This window comes from Bubalus kerabau, chromosome 19 (genome assembly GCF_029407905.1).
Source record: "Bubalus kerabau isolate K-KA32 ecotype Philippines breed swamp buffalo chromosome 19, PCC_UOA_SB_1v2, whole genome shotgun sequence".
Taxonomy (NCBI): Eukaryota; Metazoa; Chordata; class Mammalia; order Artiodactyla; family Bovidae; genus Bubalus; species Bubalus kerabau.
The window spans coordinates 15,869,254-15,895,844 of NC_073642.1; the positions used below are offsets into that span (position 1 = coordinate 15,869,254).

The window sequence follows — 26,591 nt, forward strand, 5'->3', positions numbered from 1 at the left end:
AGGAGGTCATTTTGATGATTAAAAACAGGGGTTTCTAATGTGTAGACCCCCAAGGATTCCTTGGTGGCAAATACCAGGCCGCCCAAAGTCCAAACACACACACACAAAGGCAGATAAATATATATATTTAAAACTGCCCCCAATCTCCTCCTCCCTCTTCCCAGGCTTTTAATGCTCATGCACAGCAGAAGTCAAATTCTGCTGCACGCTGGAGTTACCTGGGGAGCTCTTTAAAAAATTACAAGTCCAGGCTGCACCCCAAAGACCCCCAGAATTTTCTGGGGTGTGCAATTCAGGCATAAGCATTTTCCCCAAACACCCCCAGTCTGAGAATGAAAGCTCCGGACTAAACTTAAAGTTCTAGGGCCCAAATTTCCTTCCTCTGTTCACACGCCGTGGCCCCCTACACAGCCACAAAGGGAACCGCGGACCCTCGGGCGCTGGCGCAACGCCTACCTATGTAGAGCGAGGAGTCCTTCCTCCGCACGTGGTCGTCGATGTAGGAGACGCCCAGGGGCTGCACGGGGGTAGCACCGATACCCAGGAGCACCTGGGCCCCAATGAGCAGCAAGTACATCATGTTGGTGGCGGTCCGGCTACGGCAGATGAGGTCCGGGTCGGGGCCCTGGTCCCCGCCCGAGCCGTTGGCGGCGCAGACGTCGCGGCCCTCGGCGCCCCAGCGGATCTCGCCCGCTTCGTACTTGTACTGGTGGGTCAGGAACTCGGGCAGCGCCGACAGCAGTGCCCCCAGTGCCATGACGATGCCGCCGCAGCCAATGAGGCGTGGCCGGTGCCCGCGCGCCCCGAAGTAGCTCACGAAGAGGATGAGCGCCAGGTTCCCGATCTCGAAGCTGCTGGCGATCACGCCCACGTCGGCACTCTGCAGGTTGAACCTCCGCTCCAGGGTGGTGAGGACGCTCACCTGTGGGGTGCAGAACGCAGTCTCAAGGCCCGTGCTGATGGAAAGCCCCCCGGGAGGTCCCCTTCCCGCAGCGCAGCACAGCACACCTGCGCATCCTAAACCCTCCCACCGAGCCTGTTGATTTGCTTTGTTTTGACCACCTGTGCCAAGTGCTTTCGGAGAAGGCGATGGCACCCCACTCCAGTACTCTTGCCTGGGGAATACCATGGACAGAGGAGCCTGGTGGGCGGCAGTCCATGGGGTCGCTAAGAGTCAGACACGACTGAGCGACTTCACTTTCACTTTCACGCACTGGAGAAGGAAATGGCAACCCACTCCAGTGTTCTTGCCTGGAGAGTCCCAGGGACGGGGGAGCCTGTTGGGCTGCCATCCATGGGGTTGTACAGAGTTGGACGCAACTGAAGTGACTTAGCAGCAGCAGCAGCCAAGTGCTTTACACCTTGAGTCCAAAAACCATCTACTCGGTATGCTAACCGTTCATTCCTGGGGGCTCAGATGGTAAAGAATCTGCCTGCGATGCAGGAGACCTGGGTTCAATCCCTGGGTCGGGAAGATCCCTAGGGGAGGAAACGGCTACCCACTCCAGTATTCTTGCCTGGAGAATTCCATTGACAGAGGAGCCTGGCAGACTACAGTCCAGGGGGGTTCGACAGAGTCGGATATGACTGAGCGACTAACATTAACATTAACCCTAATTAAATGGTTAAAGAATTAACTTTCCCACAGGCAAAGAAGTTTTCTTGGCATCTGTTTCCATCCTGCAAGATTCTGCGTCTAGGCGTAAGAACCACCTCCCCCATCCCACAGCCGCCCCGTTTAGGGCTTGTGAAAGTGCAAGTCACTCAGTCGTGTCGGACTCGTTGTGACCCCATAAACTATACAGTCCATGGAATTCTCCAGGCCAGAATACTGGAGTGGGTAGCCTTTCCTTTCTGCAGGAGTCCGGTGAAAGTCTTAAAAGGCACATCTTTCACAGACTGTCTCCCAACTACATCTTATCTCTCAAGTCCATGCTGGAGGTATAGGACTCTTGGGCTTTTTACCAGGAGGTAATTAGCAAAGCATATTGAAGGAAATAAAATTACAAAGAGAAAAAAACCTGGGATAGGCAAAATGGACAAGCCAGATTAGCTCAGTAGGATAATCATTAGCTCTTCACTTCCTTCTGGAAATTTCCAAACACTGGACATTTCTCTCAAGGCCATCAGGTAAATATTTTCCTGACTGTTCTGTGCACTCCAGCTGTATCGAGTTTCCTTGGGTCAAACAGTTTGATGACTTTCCCCACCTTTGCATCCCTGTCTGCCCCTCATTTGTTTAACGAATATCTACTGAATATCTGCTGTTGGCTTCACAATGCCCAGGACACAAAAGACAGAAACAGGAGGACGGGACTCAGTGCTCTGTGGCGACCTAAATGGGAAGGGAATCCAAAAAGGGGATATGTGTATCCACATAGCTGATTCACCCCGTACAGCAGAGACTAACACAGCGTTGTAAAGCAACTATACTCCAACAAAAATAGAAACAAAGGAAACAGGAGGAAGGGATGACACCTGGCCTCAAGATGCCCCCCTAGCAGGAAGGTAGACGTGTGTGCTGGGTACATGCTACATTCATGATGCAAAATCACGTAGGAGGGTGAAGAGGAGATGCATTATTTTAGGGTTCCTTCAGAGAAAACGCAAACCGCCTCCCTGTCCTGCAGTGTGCGGTTTCCACACAGGGTATTATCGGCCGTACAGGAGTCCCTGTCATGGGAGCCCTAGTTGGGCAGGGAAGAACACTCCAGGCAAAAGCAACTGGGTGAGCAGATGCCGGGTGGCATGACTGCATGATGGAATGGAACATATGGAGTGGAAAGGTAGGTTGGTAAACAGACTATACAGAGTCACAGAAGCCACCCTAGAGGAATCAGACAATCCAGGCAGTGTGGTGAAAAGAACGCAGAGCCTGGAGAGAGGGGCAGCTGGCTGGAATCCCACCTAGGATCTCCTTAATTAGCTTCAGGACTTTGATCAAGTTACTTAACCTCTTCAAGCCTTGATTTCTTTGGAACAGGAATAATAATGCCTACCAGGCAGGATGGATGTGAAGATTAGACACAACAGTATGAGAAGTCCATTAGCACAGAGCAGGCTTTCCCTACATGTCCGGAGAGCATCCAGAGAGGCGGGGAAGAAGAGGGGTGCAGAACCAAAGCTCCGGGGCCATCTGTGATTCTTAATCACCTTGGGCAAAGGCACCCCATGCTTTCACTGTCCCATCTGTAAAATGGGGATAAGGGTGATGCCTCTGAGAGCTGGTGCCAGGAGTAAACACTTGTATGAATAAATGCTAGGTAAGGGCCATCCGCAACCATGGTCACCATTTATCCTTGGGGCTGCCCAGGTGGCACTAGTGGTAAAGAACCCACCTGCCAATGCAGGAAGACATGGGAGATGCGGGTTTGATCCCTGGGTTGGGAAGATCCTCTGGAGGAGGCCATGGCAACCCACTTCAGTAGTCTTGCCTGGAGAATCCCATGGACAGAGGAGCCTGGCAGGCTATAGTCCATAGGGTCGCAAAGAGTTGGACATGGCTGGGGTGACTTAGTGTGCAGCACGCACATGTTGGGACCAGCAAAGTGCTAAAAACACGAGGGTGACTCGGGTATGGTCAGCGTGTGGAGGATGGATTGAATGGGGACTACAGAAGTAAACCCCAGCAGAAAAAGAGGCTGGGCTATTTGTTCTTGAGACAAGGGAGAAGAAAAGGTCAGTACCGTGGCAATGGAAATGAACAAGAATATCTGAGAAGTGTCCTAGAGGCAGAATAACATCTTTAGGGAGAGTGGGCTGCCTCTGAGTGCTTGAGCATGTGCTGCTAAGGGAGGAATAAAAGTCAGTGGATCTAGCCTTCCTCCAAATGTTTAAATATGTGCACAGGTGTCAGCATCCCATATGCACAGCCTCTCTGCAATGTCCACACACACACACACACCCCTATGCTCGTTAACATACCTCCATTCACCCGCATCCAACCTTTTCCGCACCAGGGACCGGTTTTGTGGAAGGGCTGGGGGCATGGCTTCAGGATGATTCAAGCACATTACATTTATTATGTACTTCATTTCTACTATTATTACATCAGCTCCACCTCAGATCAGCTGTCATTAGATCCCAGAGGCTGGGGAGCCCCTGCTCTATGCTATTTACCTTTATTATTAAAAAAAAAAACAACAGTAGCCCAGTAATTCCTGTTAGCTTCCTTTCAACCCCACACATTTAAAAAGACTCCTTTAGCCCAGGGGTTTCCAATGCTACCTTCAGATTGGATGCACCCAGGAAGCACTTAAACATTTTAGATGCCAGGTCCCTCTGTGACTTTCCAAGCCAGGGAGCTGGGATTTTGTTAAAGTCCTCTGGATGCTTCTACCTGGGTTAGCACAGCACCAAGGCAACAACACAAACTACCACAGCCTTTCTGTCAGCCCTGGGCCTGGGGTGTGCCCTGCAGAGCAGGGCCCAGGACTGTGCAGGTCCCTGTTCATGACCAAGGACAGGACAGCTGTGTCACCCTCCTTCATCAGCATTCCGATTCTGATTCCTGTTTCTGTTGCCTTTCTACTCAAATCAAGGCCAGCTCACAACTCGTGCAGCTTGAGCTATGAGTTAGATTGTTTTTCAAGCACCAAGTAGTGGCCATGGTCGAGAAAAGAAGTTTCATGATTCCTGGTCTCATTAAAATGGCTCTCAAATGCTCCCAGAGATCTTAGCCAAAGATATGGATGAGTGAAAAGGAAGGTTTCATTTAGCCCCTTCTTTCATTTGTAACGGGCTTCCCAGGTGGCTCAGTGGTAAAGAATCTGCCTACCAATGCAAGAGACACAGGTTTGATCCCTGATCCGGAAAGATCCCACATGCCACAGAGCAACTAAGACCGTGGGCCACGACTATGGAGCCTGTGCTCTAGAGCCTGGGAGCTGCCACTGCTGAGCCCATGCACCCTAGAGCCCATGCTCTGCAACGAGAATCCACCGCAGTGAGAAGCCCGTGCACTGCAATCAGAGAGCACTCCCCACCCATCGCAACTAGAGAAAAAGCCCGCACGGCAACGAAGACCCAGCACAGCCAAAAATTTTAAAAATTAACTAAAATAATAGAAGGCAGTAACAGAAGTGGACATGTGTGGGCAGCATCTCCTGGGTGGCCCTCGAGCAGGCTGGCGGGTCTGCAGCCTGGTGACCTCCACCTGGGGAGGAGAGGGCAACAGCCACTGGGAGGAAGGACAGGCAGGCATGAGCAGAAGGTGTAATCCGTTTCTGCCACGAGGCTTCATGACATCCTCCTGGGGAGCAGACCTGAAATGTGACCGCTGCTCCGTTTTAGCAGGTGTGCCCCCATCATAACACATCACACAGGTGTGGACGATAATGATGACATAGGGTGGCAAGGCGAGAGGCAGCTGTGGGCCAAACAAAAAGAACCTGCTCTTCTAGAGCACGCGGGGGCCCATGCCTGTGACTCTTGTCCTGCCTTAAACCTGCTCCTTGCAGAGCGACCCACAGGGGAGACAGTGGGAGGGGAAACACTGGCCAAAACCACCCATCCTGGCCAGGCACCACAGTGACCCTCTGCATGAGTTACCTTGCGACAGGAGGTCCTGGCAAGGATCACCGGACCAATGAGCCACTACCAAGAAGAAGAATTCCAGAAGGTCCCACACATCCTACCCACCTCCCAGGATCCTCCTCACCGGAACTCATCCTGGCTGAGGGCTGCGTGAAAGACCCTGAGTCAGAATGAGGAGCCAGAGACAACCTGGAAACTAACCCCATCACCATGGAACCTGAGACAGGGAGCCGAGTGGCAGGGCAGTCCTCCTGAGTTCCCTTACCTCCTGCTCGCCACCTGGGTGCCCCTCCCCAATAAAGTCTCTTGCTCTGTCAGCATGTGTGTCTCCTAGGACAATTCATGTCCAAGTGTTAGACAAGAGCCCGCTCTCCAGTCCTGGAAGGGGGCCCCCACTCCTGCAAGAATAGGAGTAGTAGGGTCCTGACCTCCTTGACCCGGTGACCTCTTCAAAGCCTCACAGACACCTCTTTGAATCTAGAGTTAAGCTACACAGATATTCTGAAAAGATGCTTTGTGGCCCAATTATGTCAGAGGCTAATGTCTTCACTTATTTAAACCATAATTTGGAGAAGTTCAACTAATTAAGTATGCACGAGGCCATAAACCCACTTGTGGCTCATAGGTGGCAATGAATAATCCAACAATGAGGAATATGCCTGCCAGCAGCAATGGCTGTCTCTACTTAACAGCTAACAGGACTGATGGCAATGTCTTGATAATTAGAGATGAAGGAAGCTCCAGGAGGAAAAGAGGAGGTGTCCTCACCCTGCACCAAGTAGAAACAAAGTGATTATTAAAAGAACACAATATTTATCAGGTTTCTGCTATCCCAGTTTAAAAACAAACAAAAAAATACACTTGAATTTCAGAATATCCTGGAGCACTGGTTAAAAATACAGATTACCAAACCCTGAGATGAGGCCCAGGAGTCTGAGGTTTTACAAAAAAAACCCTGGGTTGGGGCGGTAGATCTCTGGTGCCCAGCGTGGGGGAGGTATGAACACCACCGACCCTCCAAGTGTCCCATACACATGAAAGTGAAAAGTGAAAGTGTTAGTTGCTTAGTCAAGTCTGACTCTTTGCAACCCCATGGACTGTAGCCTGCTGGGCTCCTCTGTTCGTGGGGTTCTAAAGGCAAGAATGCTGGAGTGGGTTGCCATTTCCTTCTCCAGGGATTTTTCTTCCGAAACAGGGATTGAACCTGTGTCTCCCACATTGCAGGCAAATTCTTTTCTTCCCTGTGTGGACAGGGAAGCGTGTCCACACACATACTTACCATCAACAGACAGCAACAGTTCTCAACCTTCATTGGCAGCAAAATCACCCGGAGGGTATGGGATGCTGGAGCACAAGCTCAGAGTCTCCTCTGACTCAGAGCATCTGGGATGCATCTGGGAATTTATACTTCTAACAAGCTCCCAGGTGATGTGGATACTGCTGATCTGTGGACCAGACTTTGGAAATACTGCTCCACTGTGCTCTCCGTCCACAATAAGCCTGTCTCCCCTCAAGATTAAAAAGCTTGCTTTTTGTTGCTGTTGTTTAGTCACTAAGACATGTCCTACTCTTTGTGATCCCATGGACTGCACCCTGTCAGACTCCTCTGTCCATGGGATTCTGGACAAGAATACTGGAGTGGGTTGCCATTTCCTCCTCTGGGGGATCTTCCCAACCCAGGGAGCGAACCTGCATCTCCTGTTTGGCAGGTGGAGTCTTTACCATTGAGCCACCAGGGAAGCCCCCGCTTTTTTTAAAGAGATGCCAATTGAAAGCCCTCCCTCACTTCTGGCTCACGTCCAGTCTCTCCTCCTCCTGTGGGAAAGCTGGGTTGCATCTGGGGAGGCTCACCTCTTAGGGAGTCTGAGGTGCACACTGGGGGGCACTTGCCCCGTGCAGGGAGCCCAGCCCCAAAGGGAGACCTTCAGCTTCCCTGGGTATGAGGGTATGTCCAACTTCCCATGGACAGAGGAGCCTGGCGGGCTGCAGTCCATGGGGTCGCAAAGAGTAGTCAGAAATGCCCTGAGACAGGAGACTATGGACAGATGGGTCTTTTCTCACTTCTGAAAGGGCCAGTTTTACCAGGGGGTCACGGAACACATAGCCAAGCTCCTGGAGCAGCAGCTGAAGCTCAGGCTTGCCTGCGTGAGCCCTCCCCCAACCTGTCCATTTTCTTATTCTGGAGTAGGGGGTGGGGACTAGACTAGAATCACCTGGAAAACACACTAGCACTGCCCCCTACCACACCCCCACCGGGATGGAGATATAATGTGTGAGGCCGGGGCCCACGCGGGAGTCTGTGAAAGCTCCCAGGTGATGCTAATACACAGGCAGGTGGGGGAGTGTGTGTGGATGCGCAGGGTCCAAGTGCAGGGTGCTTACAACAGCGCGCCCTGGTCCTATGGGGTGGAGCACCGGGGCCTCCAGCTCAAATCTGGCTTTGACAGCGCTTGGCCACGTGGATCTTTCTGTGCTGTCTCCACACCTGTGCAGCAAGGCTAACAATAAGAGCACCATGAGGTCAGGATTCACAGCTGCTGGTACCCACATCCATGGTGCGCATGCGCTGTGTGACTTCCAAATAGAGCCACACAGACAGCCTGCTTGGGGTGGGAAGTACAAGGAATATGACTAAGGCTGAGAAGGAATCCCTGCCCTGTGGGGGTTTAAGACCTGGGGGAGAGGAGAAAGAAAGGGTCCTAACAACACAGCTGGCCTTGTAGGGTCATGCATTAGAGTGGCAGGAGGCTCAAGGGATATAATAACACACCTCTGGCTGCAAGTGGAGGAAGATCGATCTGGGATGCAATAAGTTGGATTTTAATACATGGGCAGGGGCGGTGGGGAGGCACAGTTTTCTAAGAGTGAAGATCAGTGTGGTGGGGGAGGCACTGAGGAGGGCGAGCTCAGACCAGCCTAGGGGAAAGGGAGCAGGACACCATGGTCCCTCCCCGCCACACCCTCAGCCTGCCTCTGTCTGTAGAAAAGCTTTAGCCAAAGAATAAGTTCAATCAGAGAAGTGAGAAAATGCAGAAGGAAAGACGAACAGGCAAAGGAGACCAAATAATAATGGCTTAGTCCATAAGTGGGGATACCCTGGTGGCTCAGATGGTAAAGAATCCGCCTGCAATGCAGGAGACCTGGGTTAGCTCCCTGGGTTGGGAAGATCCCCTGGAGAAGGAAAGGCAAAGGCTTTCAGTTCCTTCTCAAGGGCTATAGATAATATTCTGAACCATATCCTGTGAGCTGTCTAATGGATACTGAAACCCCCGCCACATGGAAAGAGTTAACTGCATGATGACCAGACTGTAGCTATGACATGAGTGGCCACAATTCCAAGAACTGGCCTCGAGGAAATGAGAACAAGCCGACCCTGGAACTGAAGACTAACTGCACTAAAAACAATCAAGATGACGCTGGTCAGACCACCGATGGCCAACTGCCAGGTGACTGTCAGAACCGACTGCTGTTTCTGCAGGTAGCCCCCTCCCTCAGCCTATAAAAGAGCCTTTGATTGTTGGTAGGGTGGGGGGCCGGGAATCGGCCTTTGAACAGGCATCCATCCCCCACCACTACCCCAAGTTGCTGGCATCCACAATAAAACAAACTTTCCTTTCCACCAACCTGGCCTCTTTATCGGCTTTTGAGTGACAACCAGGTGGACCCCACTTTCAGTTACAAGAGCCCTGTGGGGAGATGAAACAGCCTTAAAGACCAGGCTGAGGTTGATCTGGAGGTCACTGGGGAGCCAAGGGAGGTTCTTGAGCAGGAGCCATCCCTCGGAGACACTATCCTGGCGGCGGGGCATGGGATGGAGGGAGGAGAAACTGCCCCAGAGGCGATTTCAGTGGTGCTGGAGAGAAGCGAGGCTTCCGCAGGCACGCGCTGTCAGGCCCACAGAGAAGGGTGCCGGTGTGCGGTGTCTCGGGAGCAAACAGCAGCAGAGCCACAGCTGACAGCCTGGGTCCAGGAAGATGGGGCCCAGGAGGACCTTGGGAAGTCTCCCTGGCTCAATCTGGAGCCCGTGTGAGGGCTGAGAAGGGTAGGGAGAGCCCACGAGTGCAGAGAAGCTACACATGGAAGCCCTTCTACTCCAAGGGGCACGGGACACGGCAGTCCAGCAACCCCACCTCCCGGAGAATGTGAGCTGTACTCGCAAACCACAGGCCCAGCAGCGGGGCCCAGCGATGCTGAGAGCAGATGCAGAAACAGTCTGGCTGTCGACCTCACATTAAACCGCAGTCAAATAAAGGCCCCGAGCTCCTGAACAGGGATCAACACACTTTTTCCATGAAGAGCCAGGTAGTAAGTATTTTCAGCATCTGGACCACTCAGTCTCTATAGTGACTCTTCTACTCTGCCATCTGAGTGCCCAAGCAGCGTCCCTGGGCAGTACGTAACTGATGGCCACGGCTGCATTCCAAGAAAACTTTATTAATGAAAATAAGCTATGGCTGGACTTGGTCTCAGGCCACAGATTGCCAAAGTCCTGCTGGCTTCTCCACCATCCAGTATGGGAAGCTGTCTTATTTCCACGTCTGGCAATAACAACGCTGGCCATTTATAACGAGTTTGCAAAGTGCTCCTGCTGCTGACATGGAAAAGCCGTTCTCGGCACAACTTCAATGCAAGTTTGTTTTCTAAGCCTGTGGAAGGAATTTTCAAGCCCATATCAATTGCTTGTCTGATGGGCCAGGATGTGGTCTCGCAGCAAAGGCAGGAAGGGGCCCAACCTCAAAAGCTCCGACAGTGTCTCCCTATGACAAAGCAGCAGCAGCAAGTGCATCAGGTGAGGAGGCACGTTGCGTGGTTCTGTTTTCACCTGAACAGCAGCTCCTTGGAGTGAGTCATTTAGGGCACAGGGGAAATAGCACACACAAGGTAGTGACATGTGAATTCCAGGATCTGAGGTTTGCAGAACCAGGTATCAGAGGACAGCACAACAGTGAGCCCTGGAATCGCCCTGGTGGCAGACAGACTGCCCACCCACCTCACGGGTCAGCCAGGGAAGACAAACAGCCAATGTTGCTTTATTACTTCTTTTTTAATGCTGCCTTAAAAAAAAGTATGTATTTGGCTATGCCAGGTGTTAGTTGTGGCACAAGGGATCTGTGATCTTCCCTGCAGCACACAAACCCTTATTTGCGACATGCAGGATCTAGTTCCCTGACTGGGGATTGAACTCGGGCCCCTTGCATTGGGAGTGTGGAGTCTTAGTCACTGGGACACCCTATGTCACTTTATTTCTGATGGGATGAATTAGCCCCTTTTATGGCCACATAATAAATGGGTGTAAATTTACAACAATACAATGCTTAAAAAAAAAAAACAGAATAAGAATTACACAGAGAAACTGTGGTGCAGACATGCCTCTGGCCTCCAGCCCATGCCACAGGCATCAGCGTGTTTTGGAAAAGGATGAGAAGAGGGGTGGATGGAAGACATGAGGGATTTTGAAAGCCATGCACTGGTCATGCATTTAACAGGCCTGCAACCCGCTTTCCTGGTCTGTAATACAGAGGTGATGATTCTTCCCTTGAATCTTGCCACATGGTTAAAATGAGAAGGAAACACGCTGTACAATGTGACCGTGACTGCAGTCATGCCTGAGGTTGCGAATGTGCAACACGGCCGTGCCTCTCCTGGAAGCAGCATCCGCCAGCCCTCTCTGCACCTGGGTCTTTAACAAGAGACCATTGCTTCCCTCTGATCACTCTGTCTGAGACCCAGAGTCATGGATCCTCTTTCCTTAGAAAGACCTCACTCACCTGTGTCTCTAAGACTTCCTCTGTCTTCTGCATTATTTGCATCTTTTTCAGACCATTTCCCCCTCTAGTCCCTGGTTCTTGCTTTCTCTCTTCTCCTGCTTACATTCTCTCCTAAATAGCCCTAAAGTACAACAGAGGCATCTTTTTTTTATTCTTTATATTTAGTGAAATCTTATGTTCATTTAGTTATAAGAGAATGTGTCATATTTTATGATCCTTTTCTTTAAAAAAAAAATAAAACTCTAAATTTGCTTCCTATTTATGAGTCTCACCATTGATTTTTCTCTATAGCTCAGTGGTCCACTGCTGAAAAACAAGGGTTTTCTATCCCTACTGGGCACAGATAATAGAATTTTCTTTCACTCAGTGACTGAGCTATAAACGTTATTACCAGAAATCTTTTGCATTTTAGTACCTTTCACAGGACTTGAGACCATTCTTTGAATTCACAATTTATGTGGTGCCAGGTCTCTTTTATTAGAGAAACTTCAAGAACAATATAAGTTAAATGATTTCCTCAACAAGAATTACATTCAACAAAAAAGTATAGAGGACCAGTCTTAAGAGAGAGATTTCCATCTGATACACTAAAGATGTACACACACACATACTCCCCAGAAAGAGCCGTGTTCACTGAATCAGACTCACTACATGCCCTAGGGCCTGTGCTTAGTGTTAGATGGACTGAAAACCCCAGACTGAGTAGCTGGGCCAGGTTCTAATCTCAGGGCTGCAGATGCCCTTAACCAGCTCATAGTATAATAGACAAGACAACTATGAAGATAGCTATAACAAAGGGCCAAGAGAGCTGCTTGCTGCCAGAATACAGAGAAGCACGGTCAGTACCCAAAGAAGCACTCGAGTTTGTACCCAGGCACGTGGAAGGAACATGGCCTCCAGGTGGGGTACCTTCCGGAATGGGGGGAAGATTCATTACAACCCAAAGAACATTTATTATTTACTTATCCAGGGATGGTCTTGCAGGCTCTATTGACATAGTGATTATTCATTATGATTATACATGATGATTCCAGGCGGTGGGTCATATCATTATCCAGTTTTACAGATGAGAAAGCTGAGGCTGGAGAAGACGACTGTCCCACTGATGGCCATGCAGCTGGCGAGCAGAGGGGCCAGGACTGATGCCCAGTCCCACTGACTCCACACTCTAATGACCGAGCACTAGGCTCCCTGCCGGGGGGAGGCACCCCTGACCTTGGTGGAGAAGGCTACCGGGCTCTGTCAGCTAAGCCTGCTGTTTAAAAAAATGTGGAAGAAAGTGAGTGTTAGTCACTGAGTGCTGTCTGACTCTTTGTGACCCTGTGGACTGTAGCCCGCCAGGCTCCGCTGTGCATGGGATTCTCCAGGCAAGAATACTGCAGTGGGTAGCCATTCCCTCTTCCAGAGGATCTTCCCCACCCAGGGATCAAACCTGGGTCTCCTGTATTGCAGGCAGATTTTATTTTTTACCATCTGAGCCACCAGGGAAGCCATCCCCCCCAACCCCCAGCCAAATGGAGTTACTGTTAAAAGCTGTGCAGGAAGGGACTTCCCCAGTAGTCCAGCAGCTAAGACTTCAGGCTCCCAAAGCAGGGGGCTTAAGTTCAATTCCTGATCAGGGAACTAGATTCCGCATGCCACAACTAAGAGTTTGCATGCCGCAACTAAAGATCCCATATGCTGTAACAGAGGTCAGAGATGCCGAGTGCCACAACTAAGACTCAGTGCAGCCAAATAAAGAAAGTTATCTAAAAAGCATATAAAATGCACAACCAGTGTGAGTTTGATGTATGACACAGGGCACTCAAAGTCGGGGCTCTGTGACAACCTGGAGGGGTGGGGTAGGGAGGGAGGTGGGAGGGGGGTTCAGGAGGGAGGGGACACATGTACATCTATAGCCAATTCATACTGATGTATGGCAAAAAAACATCACAATACTGTAAAGTAATTATCTTCCAGTTTAAATAAATATGTATTTTTTAAAAGCTATGTAGGAAGGAAAAACATTATGAAGTCATAGAAATTTTAAAAATTCTGGATTAACAAAGATAAATAGGTTTCTTTACAAAACTATGAGAGGTCCCCCAAAGGTAATATTCATTGTTAATTATCCATTGAGATATATAGTTTCTGAAACTGCTGACTGTGGAGGCCTTCTTTTTTCAAATACTGTGGATCCCTTGGGGGAAAAAAAAAAAAAAAAAAATATATATATATATATATATATATATATATGTACTTTCAGAAACACTAGGATAAAGCTGATATGAGAAATGGTTTTCATTAAGTACTAGAAAAAGCTCTGCTTTCCCTAGGAACTAGTTTTATTGTTTCCCATCCCTGTCCCCCCAGGAACCTCCAACCAAAGACTATTAAACAGGAAAGAGTATAACTGTATTTCCCTTTTTGCTTTGCATACCAGGAGTCTCTTGACTCAAGTCTGCAGCCATGCTAGAGCAATAACAGTGGGCCGCCTGATGCAAAGAGCTGACTCACTGGAAAAGACCCTGATGCTGAGAAAGACTGAGGGCGAGAGGAGAAGGCGCCAACAGAGGATGAGATGTTTGGATGGCATCACCAACTCAGTAGACATGAATTTGAGCAAATTCCAGGAGATAGTGAAGGACAGGGAAGCCTGGCATGCTGCATTCCATGGACTTGCATTCCATGGAGCTGCAAAGAGTTGGACATGACTGAATGATTGAACAACGTCAATAACAATGCCAGAGCTATGCTTAAGCATTTCTTTTTCTGCCTGGTCTCCTGATTTTACTTGTAATCCCACAGGAGTAGGATACACATAAACTGTTTCTACCAGGACAGTGTACAAAGCCATTACTTATAAATTCCTCAAGAGCAAATCACCAGACAGGTAAGGTTAAGTCCTAAATACCAAGATAATCTACTTCCGCCTAATTATATTCTCTCTCAGCAATGAACCACCCAAATAAGCTGATAAGAAAATAATACGGTTGCCAAAGCCCGTGCATCCAGGCGTAAGATAAACAGGGGTCAGAACAAAACACTGCTTGCTCGTGTGCATTAAAAAAGCTTCCAGAAGACTCGGATATAGTCCAGTTTTGGTGTCAGAGCAATGAAGGAAAGCCTGCTCACGCCAGCTCACTGCTCAAATCCTGTTACAGATCCTTCGACTGTCATTTCAGTGCATCTCAGACACAGCACACCCTTGTGTTTCACTGGGGACACACGTTCATGGATGGAGGGAAAGACAGAAGTTCCTGCCAAAATGGATGTTGAAGATGACCTAGCCACCGCCCCCTGCCCCGCCTCCAACACTTTACTGGGAGGACCCAGGAGACCAGAGCAGAGACATAGTTAGTCCAGGATCACACGCCTACAGGAGAAGGGAATGGCAACCCACTCCAAAATTCTTGCCTGGAGAATCCCATGGACAGAGCAGCCTGGCCAGCCGGACCCCACAGTCAGTGGGGTCACAAAGAGGCAGACACAACTGAAGCAACTTAGCACACACACACACACACGCCTGTAAGTGGCAACAATGCTTCCTGATGCTCAGCCCATGCCCCCCGCCCATGTTAGAAACCAGTCCTCAGCACCACTTGGCCTCGCTCCTCGCTGAGTACAATAGTCTAGGACTTGTTGGATGCAACTTACCTTGTTCAAGGAGATAAAACTGCTGTGCCAATATATGAACCAAGTACCCACAGGGGTCCCTGTAACTGATTGAAAAGCTAGAGAAGTGGACGTAAGTGTGGAGGCAACAACAGCATCTCTTCCTGCTGGTTCCTGATGTGGGAGGTGACTCGGGGCAGAGCTAGGAGAGGGGCGCCCACTTGAGCTCCAGCCTCCCCCTACTCAGCACGGCTCCCTCTGCCCAGCCACCCTTCTTTCTCTCCTAAAGACCCCCCTCCTCCACTCTGCCTCCTTTTATCTCTCTTTCCCCTCCACTGGCCACGTCTCCATCCTCTCCCCAAGCTTGGCCAAAGCCCACCCATGTCAAAACCCAAACTTAAAATCACCTTCTGGTCACTGCCATTGTTCATCTTTCCTTCCATGCTTGGGACTTCCCTGGGGGTCCAGTGGCTAAGACCCCGAGCTCCCAATGCAGGGGGCCCAGGTTCCATCCCTGGTTGGGGAACTAGATCCTATGTGCCACAACTAAAGACCCTGTGGGCCGCAGCTAAGACCGAGCACTGCCAAAATAAATATTTAGAGAAATACCAAAGAAAGTCTATGTCTGCAGAGTAGATGGCCCTGTTGTTCACACTCAAGTCAACAAGGAGCAGTGGCGCGCTCCGACCCTGCCAGGGCCGTGGAAGCTGCTCCTGCTGAAACTTCCCGAGGAGCTCCTACATCTTCAGTGGGTGTGCTATTTTCCTGCCCTCATCGTCCAGGCTTTCTCTGACCTCTGACCCTGCCGGCCCCTCTCTCTCGTGACATGCGCCACTTAGCTGCCGTCCTTCCATATTTCTCCTCTGCTCATCCTGCTCTGTCCTGTTCTCTTGGCCAGGATTCTCCAAGGTCACCTCTGAGGGTTCTGGTGTCACTGCTCTATTCTCACGGGAGGGTCTCCACATGCTCCACCTCCCACATGCTCATGACCCCCAGTCCCTGCCTGCAGCCCCGGACGGTCACCGTGCCTGGCCTCCACAGTTCCCAGCACAGAATTCTGCCCCGCTCACCGCTCAGCAGACCCGGCCCCTCTGACCTCTGTATCCAGGGATATCTGCCCTGTCCCAGGCCGCAGAAACTCCCCGGCCCTCCTCAGTCCCTCATCCCACTGGCCTCTGCTCCACCTCCTCTCCCTCCCCATCCTCCCACTCCCTCCTCCAGTCCCCGAAGGTCTCAGTCCTCTTGCTCATCCCCTCTTCCTCCCCGATTTCTCCCAAGTGCACCTGCAGGGACTGCTGTGCTCTTTGCTGTCTCACCTTGTTCAGTCCATCCCCAATTAATTCTCCACGTAAAACTCTCCAGTGACGCCCACTGCCAATGAGGAAAGCCCAAGTTCCCTGTCCTCGGTTGGCAGACCCGTGGAGATCCAGCTGCATTCTGCTTCTCGTCAGCTTCCTGCACAAGGAGGGGTCAGCAAGCCCCGCTCTCACTTTCCTACCCTGGTCTGCAAATGAGCAAATACCATCCATTCCACACCCAGGCTCCACAGAAACCCCTCCTTATCCAACAGCAGGCAGTTCAAATGACACCTCCTCCATGAACATCTCCTGTCTTTACCTTCTCCCTGGCCAATACTGTTTTGTCTGGCGTGGCCCATGAAGAATGAAACTCCTTGAGAGCAAGAGTTGTTTTATCATGTCTGCAGCCCTGCTTCTGAGCACTGAGTGGGGCTCAGGCTGGATAAGCCAGTCACTACATACATCTGTCCTGCTCAGCAGTGACCCACCAAGGTGGTGAGCAGGGACAGAATTCAGTCCGTACCCCACTTGTGCCCACTGGTGGCAACAGTACCAATTCCCCACAGATGCGACAGCTCTGCACAGGCACACGGCAACCTGGGTTGGTAAACACACATCGTAAGTTCCCCTGTCCTCCTGCAGTTCCCCAGCGGTCCTCCCCTCTGTGCAAGTACCTAAAGAAGCCGAGCAAAGGTGCGTATAGTCAAAGCTACAGTTTTTCCAGTAGTCATGTATGGATATGAGAGTTGGACCATAAAGAAGGCTGAACGCCAAAGAATTGATGCTTTTGAAGTGTGGTACTGGAGAAGACCCTTGAGAGTTCCTTGGACAGCAAGGAGATCGAACCACTCAATCGTAAAGGAAATCAACCATGGATATTCATTGGAAGGACTGCTGCTAAAGGTCCAATATTTTGGCCACCTGATGCAAAAAGCCGACTCACTGGAAAAGACCGTGATCCTGGGAAAGCTTGAGAGCATGAGGAGAGGCGGGCAACAGAGCAGGAGGTGGTTGGATGGTATTGTCGACTCAATGGACATGTGTTTGAGCAAACTCCGGGAGATAGTGAAGGACAGGGGCGCCTGAGTGCTGCAGTCCATGGGGTCCCAAAGGGTCAGCGACTGAGTGACTGAACAACCACAAAAGCAGCAGCTTGGCCAAGCTGTTCTGTCCACCCCTGGAGCCTGATAGAAGGAAATTTCTGAAATGTGGGAGCCGTGCTAATTAATTGCTTAGTGCAACAGGGCAGACCTGGTCTCAAACTCAATACAGTACATGGGTAGCACTTGGACATTTCAGGCAGTTCCTGGCGCTGGGAAGAAAAATACCCATGAGCCCAAGACAAAGACTGAACAGCATTTGGCCTCAACAAGGCACAGAGCCATCTGTTCCTCGGGTCCCCCGCAGTCTTTCCTCCTCACGCCTGTGGTTTCTCTGAGAGTTGCCCTCACTTCCTCCACACTTCAAGCATCACTTAATGAAGATGATCTGTGGGTGAGAGGGACAGATTGTGGGCAAGGTACTAGGCCAAGGATATGGGAACTGAAGTCCTAGGTAAGTCCCAACCCTCCCTGAAATAACACAAGCTAACATTTTATAGCACTACGGTGCAGCCGGCACTGCTCCTACCACTCTGTGTATTAACCCACTTCATTCTCACAATAATCCCATTAGGCAGGTACTAGTATTATCCCCACTTTATGGTTAAGGAGGCAGGGGCCCAGAGGTTAAGTAATTGGCCCATGTTCTTTCAGGCAGAAAGGGTCAGGGCTAATTAAAGCCCACGAGGTCTGGTGTCAGGCTGCATGCCTTTAACCAAGGCAAGATTTTTCTGCCACGTGGTTTTTCCTCTCTAAAAGATGGGAAAAGATAATGGGGGTGAGAATAGCAGTGTGAGCAGCTTAATAAAATCCCTTTCCAGTGTGGGATGAATCGAGACAGTAGCACCGACATATGTACACTGCTGCTGCTGCTAAGTCGCTTCAGTCGTGTCCGACTCTATGCGACCCCATAGACGGCAGCCCACCGTGTGTGTAAAATAGACAGCTAGTAGGGAGCTGCTGAAAACCTCAGGGAGTCAGCCCGGTGCTCTGTGATGCCCCCGAGGGGTGGGATAAGGGGGAGGCTGGGAAGGAGGCTCAAGAGAGAGGGAATGTAGGTACACATATAACTGATTCACTTTTTGTACAGCAAAAACACAACATTATAAAGCAATTATCCTCCAATTAAACTTTAAAATCCTCTCCTCAAAGAACAATGCTCAAGCCAGATAAAATGATCAAAAACAACTGTTTCAAGACTCTAGAAACTGACTAAAACATGTAACAAATTGAGGAGCATTTCTTCAAGAACTTCCAAACCTCTGGTAAGAACAGTGGGGGTCTGGGTTCCCTCCCTGGCTCCCATGCCCCTCCCGTTGACCAAGGGGTTCTACCAGGTGGACTGGCCTTGCAAACCAGCAGCCGTGTGGTTGGAGGGAGTCCACTGGATTTGCAGTGGATGCGAAAACCCACATCCCATGGTGCTGTAAGTAAGAATAACAATCCCAGCGGCAAATGGACAGGAGAGTCCACTTCAGCTACACTGGGGGCCTGATGCTGGCTGGGCCCAGCAACAGACTGGCTGACTAGACAGAAAATTAACGGGAAGACCAACCATACAGTCCTGCCTGGATGAGCCCCTGCAGATCTCTGGTTGACTGAAAGGCCACACACAAGTGGAGAAGAGAGCAGAGAGGATCCACTTTCTCTCCTCACTCCTGCCTGCGAGGCTGTGTGCACAGGTGAAGGAGAGGCCAGAGGGCCCAGAGGAAAGTAAAGGCTGGGAAGACGAAAAGCTGCCTTAAAACAGCGTAGTGCTTGAGGCATCTGAAATGACCAACCATTGACTATGCAGACACAGAGGTGACTCCTAGGAAGAAAGACTTAAAAATAAAATAAGAATTTAAAACAGGAGACATACACATACACACACAAGAATTAAAAACCAAAAACAGAGCCAAGATATCCGTGACCATCCACAAGAGAGACAGATTCCACAGATTTGGTCTAGGTACGTAATTAAACAGCGATAACAAACAAATCTCACTTGGAGAGTGAGGGTGTGCACAGAAAACTGAATCCAGAGTTGCTAGAATATATTATCTACCGCTGCTGCTAAGTCACTTCAGTCGTGTCCGACTCTGTGTGACCCCATAGACGGCAGCCCACCAGGCTCCCCCGTCCCTGGGATTCTCCAGGCAAGAACACTGGAGTGGGTTGCCAGTCCCTTGTCCAATGCATGAAAGTGAAAAGTGAAAGTGAAGATGCTCAGCCGTATCCGACCCTCAGTGATCCCATGGACTGCAGCCATGGGATTTTCCAGGCAAGAGTACCGGAGTGGGGTGCCATTGCCTTCTCCGAGAGAATATATTATCTAATACACTCAATTTTTCATAAAACATTAAGAGTCATAAAAAAGAAAAAAAAAAACAACCAGGAAAGCATAGTCTTTCCTTTCTCAGGGGAAAAACGTAATCGACATAAGTTGAGGCAAAGTGGTTCCTCACTGTTGGACATAACAAAGACTCCGAGCACCTAATATAAATCTTTAAAACACTAAAGAAACCCATGTTTAAAATTTTAATAACAGTATCATAATAACCCAATGAATGGAGAATCTGAATAAAGACACAGTTGTTATAACAACAAGAAGAAACAATGAAAATTTTGCAGTTGAAAAACATGACTGAAATTAAAATTTCACTAGAGAGGCTCAATATCTGATGTGAGATGTCAGAAGAAATAATCAGTGAACTGGAAGATTAATTAATATAGTATCAATCTGAAGAACTGAGAAGAAAAATGAACAGAAGCTCAGAGACCTATGGGGAACCAGCAAGTATACGAATATACATATAATGGAAGTCCCATAATGTAAGAAGAGATAAAAAGGGCAGAAAAAGTATTTGAAAAAAATAAAGGCTAAAATATCCAAAATTTACTAAAAAAAAATAAATCTATGTGTTTAAGAAGCTCAGCACATCCCAAGCAGGGTAATAGCAAAGAGATCTATGCCCAGACGCATTATAACCTGTTCACTTACTAAAAGGCAAAAAAAAACAACAGATGACCTTCAAAGAAGTAAGGAGGAAAAAAAAAAAAACTCATCACATACAAGGGATGTTCAATAAGATTAAGAGCTGACTTTTCATTGGCAACAAGTTAAGACAGAAAGCAGTGGAACAGCATATTTAAAGAACTTAAAGAAGAAACTATCAATCACAGATCCCATGACCAACAAAACTATCATTTGAAACTGAAGGCAAAATAAAGATATTCTGAGATAAACAAGACTGGAAGAATTCATTGCTAGCAGATCTTCCTTGCAAGGAATACTAAAGGAATTCCTTCAGGTGGAAAGGAAATTACACCATAGAGTAACGCAAATGTGTACACTAAGAAAGAGTATCAGGAAATTAAATATGTGGGTAAACACAAAAGGCTATCTATTTTTCCTTATTGTGGACTTCCCTGGTGGTACAGTGGATAAGAATCCACCCCAATGCAGGGGACACAGGTTTGATCCCTGATCCAAGAAGATTCACATGCCACAGAGCAACTAAGCCCATGTGCCGCAACTACTGAGCCTGCGCTCTAGAGTCTGAGAGTCTACTCTCAGCTACTGAGCCCGTGTGCCCAGACTACTGAAGCCCATGCACCTGGAGTCTGCGTTTTGCCACAAGAGAAGCCACCCAGAGAGAAGCCCACACAGCACAACGAAAAACAGCCCCCACTGGCTACAACTAGAGAAAGCCCAATGCACAACAATGAAGACCTAGCATGGACCCAAATAAACAAATAAATAAGCAGAGGTATACAATTTATATGAAGAAAATATGAAAAAAATTTAAAAAAGAGTGCTAGGAGTGTTCTCCCATTTGATGATACTCAAATATTAAGAAAATAAATAATAAGAGGTATAAGATACATTGAACAATAAATGTCATGTTTAATTTACAACAAATACAGATGTAACATGTGTATGGCAGTGGCACAAATGAGGAGGAAGAAACCAAGCTGCATGGGAGCGAAGCTTCCATATTTTATAGGAATTAACTTAGTACTGATCTGAAGTAGACTGTGACAACTTAAGATGCATATTGTAGATGCAATCGCTAGGAAAATAACTCAAAACATAAGGCGAGAAGGCATTAAAATAAAGCTTAACTATTTAACACAGAAGAAGGCAATAAAGATGAAAGAAACCAAAAAGATATGAGATATAAAACAAATTACAAAATGGTAGATGTAAACCTAATGACATCAAACTAAAAGACACCCCCAAAAGAAATGAAGCAGAAATTGACAAATGAAAGGAGAAATGAACAATTCAATGATAATAGATACAGACCTTAATATCCCTCTTAATAACTGATAAGACAACTAGAAAGAAAATCAGTTAAGAACAGAGATCTGAACAACACTTTCTACCAATGCTGCTGCTAAGCTGCTGCTAAGTCACTTCAGTCGTGTCTAACTCTGACACGTGCGACCCCGTAGACGGCAGCCCACCAGTCTCCTCCATCCATGGGAGTTTCCAGGCAAGAACACTGGAGTGGGTTGCCATTGCCTTCTCCGTCTACCAATGCTACCACTTAACAATAAATGACAGACTACCCAATTTTAAAAATAGGCAATTTAAACAGACATTCCACCAATACAAATGCCTAATAAGCATTTCAAAAGATGCTCAACATCTTTAGTTTTTAGGGAAATGCAAATGAAAATCATAAAGTACCACTACTCGCCCACTAGAATGGGTGTAATAAAAAATATACAGACAATATGAAGCATTAACAAGGACATGGAGAAACTGGAAACCTCTGTATGAGTCTGATAGGCGTGAACGGATGAAATGCCTAGAGTCACTTTGAAAACAACTGGGTGGTTTCTTAAAAAGTTGTATATAAATTTACCACATGCATGTAAACTGGTACAGCCACTAGAGAGAACAGTATGGAGGTTCTTTAAAAAACTAAGATGAGAGCTACCATATGACCCAGCAATTCTACTCCTGGGCATACACCCTGAGAACACCGTAATTCAGAAAGGCGCATGCAGCGCTTTCAGTGCAGTTCAGCGCAGCGCTGTTTGCAGTAGTCACGACACAGAAACCACCTAAACGTCCATCAACGGAAGAACGGGTAAGGAAAATGGGGTACGTACATACAATGGAATATTACTCAGCCACAGACAATAGCAAAACAATGCCATCTGTGCATCATGGACGGACCTAGAGGTTATTGTACTAAGTGAAGACAGAGGAAGACAAATACCATATGATGTCACTCATATGTGAAATCTAAAAAAAATATATATATATATAAATGAATTTATACACAAAAGAGAAATAGACTCGTAGACATAGAAAACAAACTTATGGTTACCGAAGGGAAAAGGTGGGGAAAGGGTAAACTAGGAGTTTGGGATTAACAAATACACACTACAATACTATCTCCAAGGTCAGGAGCAGTGGCCAAGAGGAGCTACCCTACATCCAAGGTCAGGAGTGGAGGCTGAGAGGAGATACCCCACGTCCACGGTCAGGAGGGGCGGATGTGAGGAGATACCCCATGTCCAAGGTAAGGAGAAGCAGCTGTGCTTTGCTGGAGCAGCCGTGAAGAGATATCCCAGGTTCAAGGTAAGAGAAACCCAAGTAAGACAGTAGGTGCTGAGAGAGGGCATCAGAGGGCAGACAGACTGAAACCACAATCACAGACAACTAGCCAATCTGATCACATGGAACACAGCCTTGTCTAAGTCAATGAAACTAAGCCATGCCGTGTGGGGCCACCCAGGACAGATGGGTCATGGTGGAGAGGTCTGACAGAATGTGGTCCACTGGGGAAGGGAATGGCAAACCACTTCAGTATTCTTGCCTTAAGAATCCCACGAACAGTACGAAAAGGCAAAAAGATAGGATACTGAAAGAGGAACTCCCCAGAATGGTAGGTGCCCAATATGCTACTGGAGATTAGTGGAGAAATAACTCCAGAAAAAATGAAGGGATGGAGCCAAAGCAAAAACAACAACCAATTTTGGATGTGACTGGTGATAGAAGCGAGGTCCTATGCTGTAAAGAGCAATATTGCATAGGAACCTGGAATGTTAGGTTCATGAATCAAGGAAAATTGGAATTGGTCAAACAGGAGATGGCAAGAGTGAACGTCGACATTCTAGGAATCAGCAAACTAAGATGGACTGGAATGGGTGGATTTAACTCAGATGACCATTATATCTCTACTGTGGGCAGGAATCCCTTAGAGGAAATAGAGTAGCCATCATAGTCAACAAAAGAGTCTGAAATACAGTACTTGGATGCAATCTCAAAAATGACAGAATGATCTCTGTTTGTGTCCAAGGCAAACCATTCAATATCACAGTAATCCAAGTCTATGCCCTGACAAGTAATGCTGAAGAAGCTGAAGTCGAATGGTTCTATGAAGACCTACAAGACCTTTTAGAACAAACACCCAAAAAAAAGACGTCCTTTTCATTATAGGGGACTGGAATGCAAAAGTAGGAAGTCAAGAAACACCTGGAGTAATAGGCAAATTTGGCCTTGGAGTACAGAATTAAGCAGGGCAAAGGCTAATAGAGTTTACCAAAAGAACGCACTGGTCATAGCAAAACCCTCTTCCAACAACACAAGAGAAGACTCTACACATGGACATCACCAGATGGTCAACACCAAAACCAGATTGATTATATTCTTTGCAGCCAAAGATGGAGAAACTCTATATAGTCAGCAAAAACAAGACCAGGAGCTGACTGTGGCTCAGATCGTGAACTCCTTATTGCCAAATTCAGGCTTAAATTGAAGCAAGTGGGGAAAACCACTAGACCATTCAGGTATGACCTAAATCAAATCCCTTATGACTATACAGTGGAAGTGAGAAATAGATTTAAGGGACTAGATCTGATAGAGTGCCTGATGAACTATGGACAGAGGTTTGTTACATTGTACAGGAGACAGTTATCAAGACCATCCCCAAGAAAAGAAATGCAAAAAAGCAAAATGGCTGTATGGGGAGGCCTTACAAACAGCTGTGAAAAGAAGAGATCAGATCAGATCAGATCAGATCAGTTGCTCAGTCGTGTCTGACTCTTTGTTACCCCATGAATCACAGCACGCCAGGCCTCCCTGTACATCACCAACTCCCAGAGTTCACTGTTCATCAAGGCTGTATATTGTCACCCTGTCTATTTAACTTATATGCAGAGTACATCATGAGAAATGCTGGACTGGAGGAAAAGAAGAGAAGTGAAAAGCAAAGGAGAAAAGGAAAGATATAAGCATCTGAATGCAGAGTTCCAAAGAATAGCAAGGAGAGATAAGAAAGCCTTCCTCAGTGACCAATGCAAAGAAATAGAGGAAAACAATAGAATGGGAAAGACTAGAGATCTCTTCAAGAAAATTAGAGATACCAAGGGAACATTTCATGCAAAGATGGGCTCGATAAAGGACAGAAATGGTATGGACCTAACAGAAGCAAAACATTAATAAGAGGTGGCAAGAATACACAGAAGAACTGTACAAAAAAGACTGTCATGACCCAGATGGTGTGATCACTCACCTAGAGCCAGACATCCTGGAATGTGAAATCAGGTGGGCCTTAGGAAGCATCACTATGAACAAAGCTAGTGGAGGTGATGGAATTCCAGTTGAGCTATTTCAAACCCTAAAAGATGATGCTGTGAAAGTGCTAAACTCAATATGCCAGCAAATTTGGAAAACTCAGCAGTGGCCACAGGACTGGAAAAGGTCAGTTTTCATTCCAATCCCAAAGAAAGGCAATGCCAAAGAATGCTCAAACTACCGCACAATTGCACTCATCTCACACGCTAGTAAAGTCATGCTCAAAATTCTTCAAGCCAGGCTTCAGCAATACATGAACCATGAACTTCCAGATGTTCAAGCTGGTTTTAGAAAAGGCAGAGGAACCAGAGATCAAATTGCCAACATCCACTGTATCACTAAAGATTGCAAATAGCATTATTTATAATAATCCCAAGCTGAAAACAATCCAAATGATAACCAATGGTTAATAAATAAACGAAATGTGGTATATCCATAAATACAATACTAATCCAATCAAGTTTACCTCAGTTCAGTTCAGTTCAGTTGCTCTGTCGTGTCTGACTCTTTGTGACCCCATGAATCGCAGTACACCAGGGCTCCCTGTCCATCACCAACTCTCGGAGTTCACTCAGACTCATGTCCATCACGTGGTGATGCCATCCAGCCATCGCATCCTCTGTCGTCCCCTTCTCCTCCTGCCCCCAATCCCTCCCAGCATCAGGGTCTTTTCCAATGAGTCAACTCTTTGCATGAGGTGGCCAAAGTACTGGAGTTTCAGCTTTAGCATCAGTCCTTCCAATGAACACCCAGGACTGATCTCCTATCTAATAGACAGTAAATTATAATTTCAGGGAATAGTGTTCAACAACAAAATGGAACTACCAAAACATGCTACAACATAAATTAGCCTTGAAAAGATTATGTTAATTGAAAGAAGCCAGAAGAAAAAGATTATATATTGTACTATTCCATTTACTACATGACTGAGTGACTGAACTGAACTGATTCCATTTACATGGAACATCCAGAAAAGCCCAACCTACAGAGAACTAAAGCAGGTGTCTGGGGCTGGGGCTGGGGTGAAACCAGACTGCAAGTAGCCATGAGCAAGCTTCTTGGAGTGACAGACATGTTTTAAAACTGGACTGTGGGGTTGGTTGCACAATGTTAGAAACCTACTAAAAGATCTCTGAATTGTATACTTAGAATGGATGGATTTTGTGGTATATTAATTATAACTCAATAAAATAGAAAAATAAGACAATGTGTGCAAATAACCAAAATGTAAGGCAGAATGTGGAGTAGTGCAGTAAGAAAATAGGGGTGGATAGGGGGGTTCATGAAAGACTTCCTGCAAGAGAAATCTTTGGAGCTAGGTCTTATAGACCCAGTAGAAGGTTGATAGATCAAGATGAAAGAAAGGGAAATCTGAGTGGAGAGAGCCTTCCTTACAAATTCAAGGAAGTAAAGGGCTGGAGTGTGTTTGGTGAACTATGGCATCAAAACTGAGCAGGACCCCGTGGAGCTCCTGTCCACAAAAGGGTTTCCGTGTCCCTCATTTCTTGTTTGTAGTCAATAGGCTTCACTCAGCCTTCAAGACCTTCCCTGGGCTCCAAAGGACAGGTTCAAACATGCGCTAATCAGGGAAAGGCAGATGATGGGGAGATGAGGGAGTAACAGTCAAGACACCGCAGTGCAGCCTTGTGGCAGGGTCCTGATTCCTCCTCAAGGGATATTCTGCAGAACTAAAACCCCCACCAGGTGGGAGAAGGTA

The 26,591-nt window shown here is 47.7% G+C and overlaps 1 protein-coding gene across 3 annotated transcripts in view; it reads right to left on the reverse strand.

The window, feature by feature from the left end:
* Positions 1–26,591, reverse strand: part of SLCO3A1 (solute carrier organic anion transporter family member 3A1) — a 370,800-nt gene that overhangs the window by 288,732 nt on the left and 55,477 nt on the right. For 2 of the 3 annotated variants that reach the window (XM_055556072.1, XM_055556070.1), the window contains exon 2: positions 457–922. In XM_055556072.1, the coding sequence (XP_055412047.1) occupies positions 457–922 (466 nt within the window). Of the gene's footprint in view, positions 1–456; positions 923–6,814; positions 7,538–26,591 lie in introns of those variants that run through there. The other variant, XM_055556071.1, reaches the window with a different exon arrangement.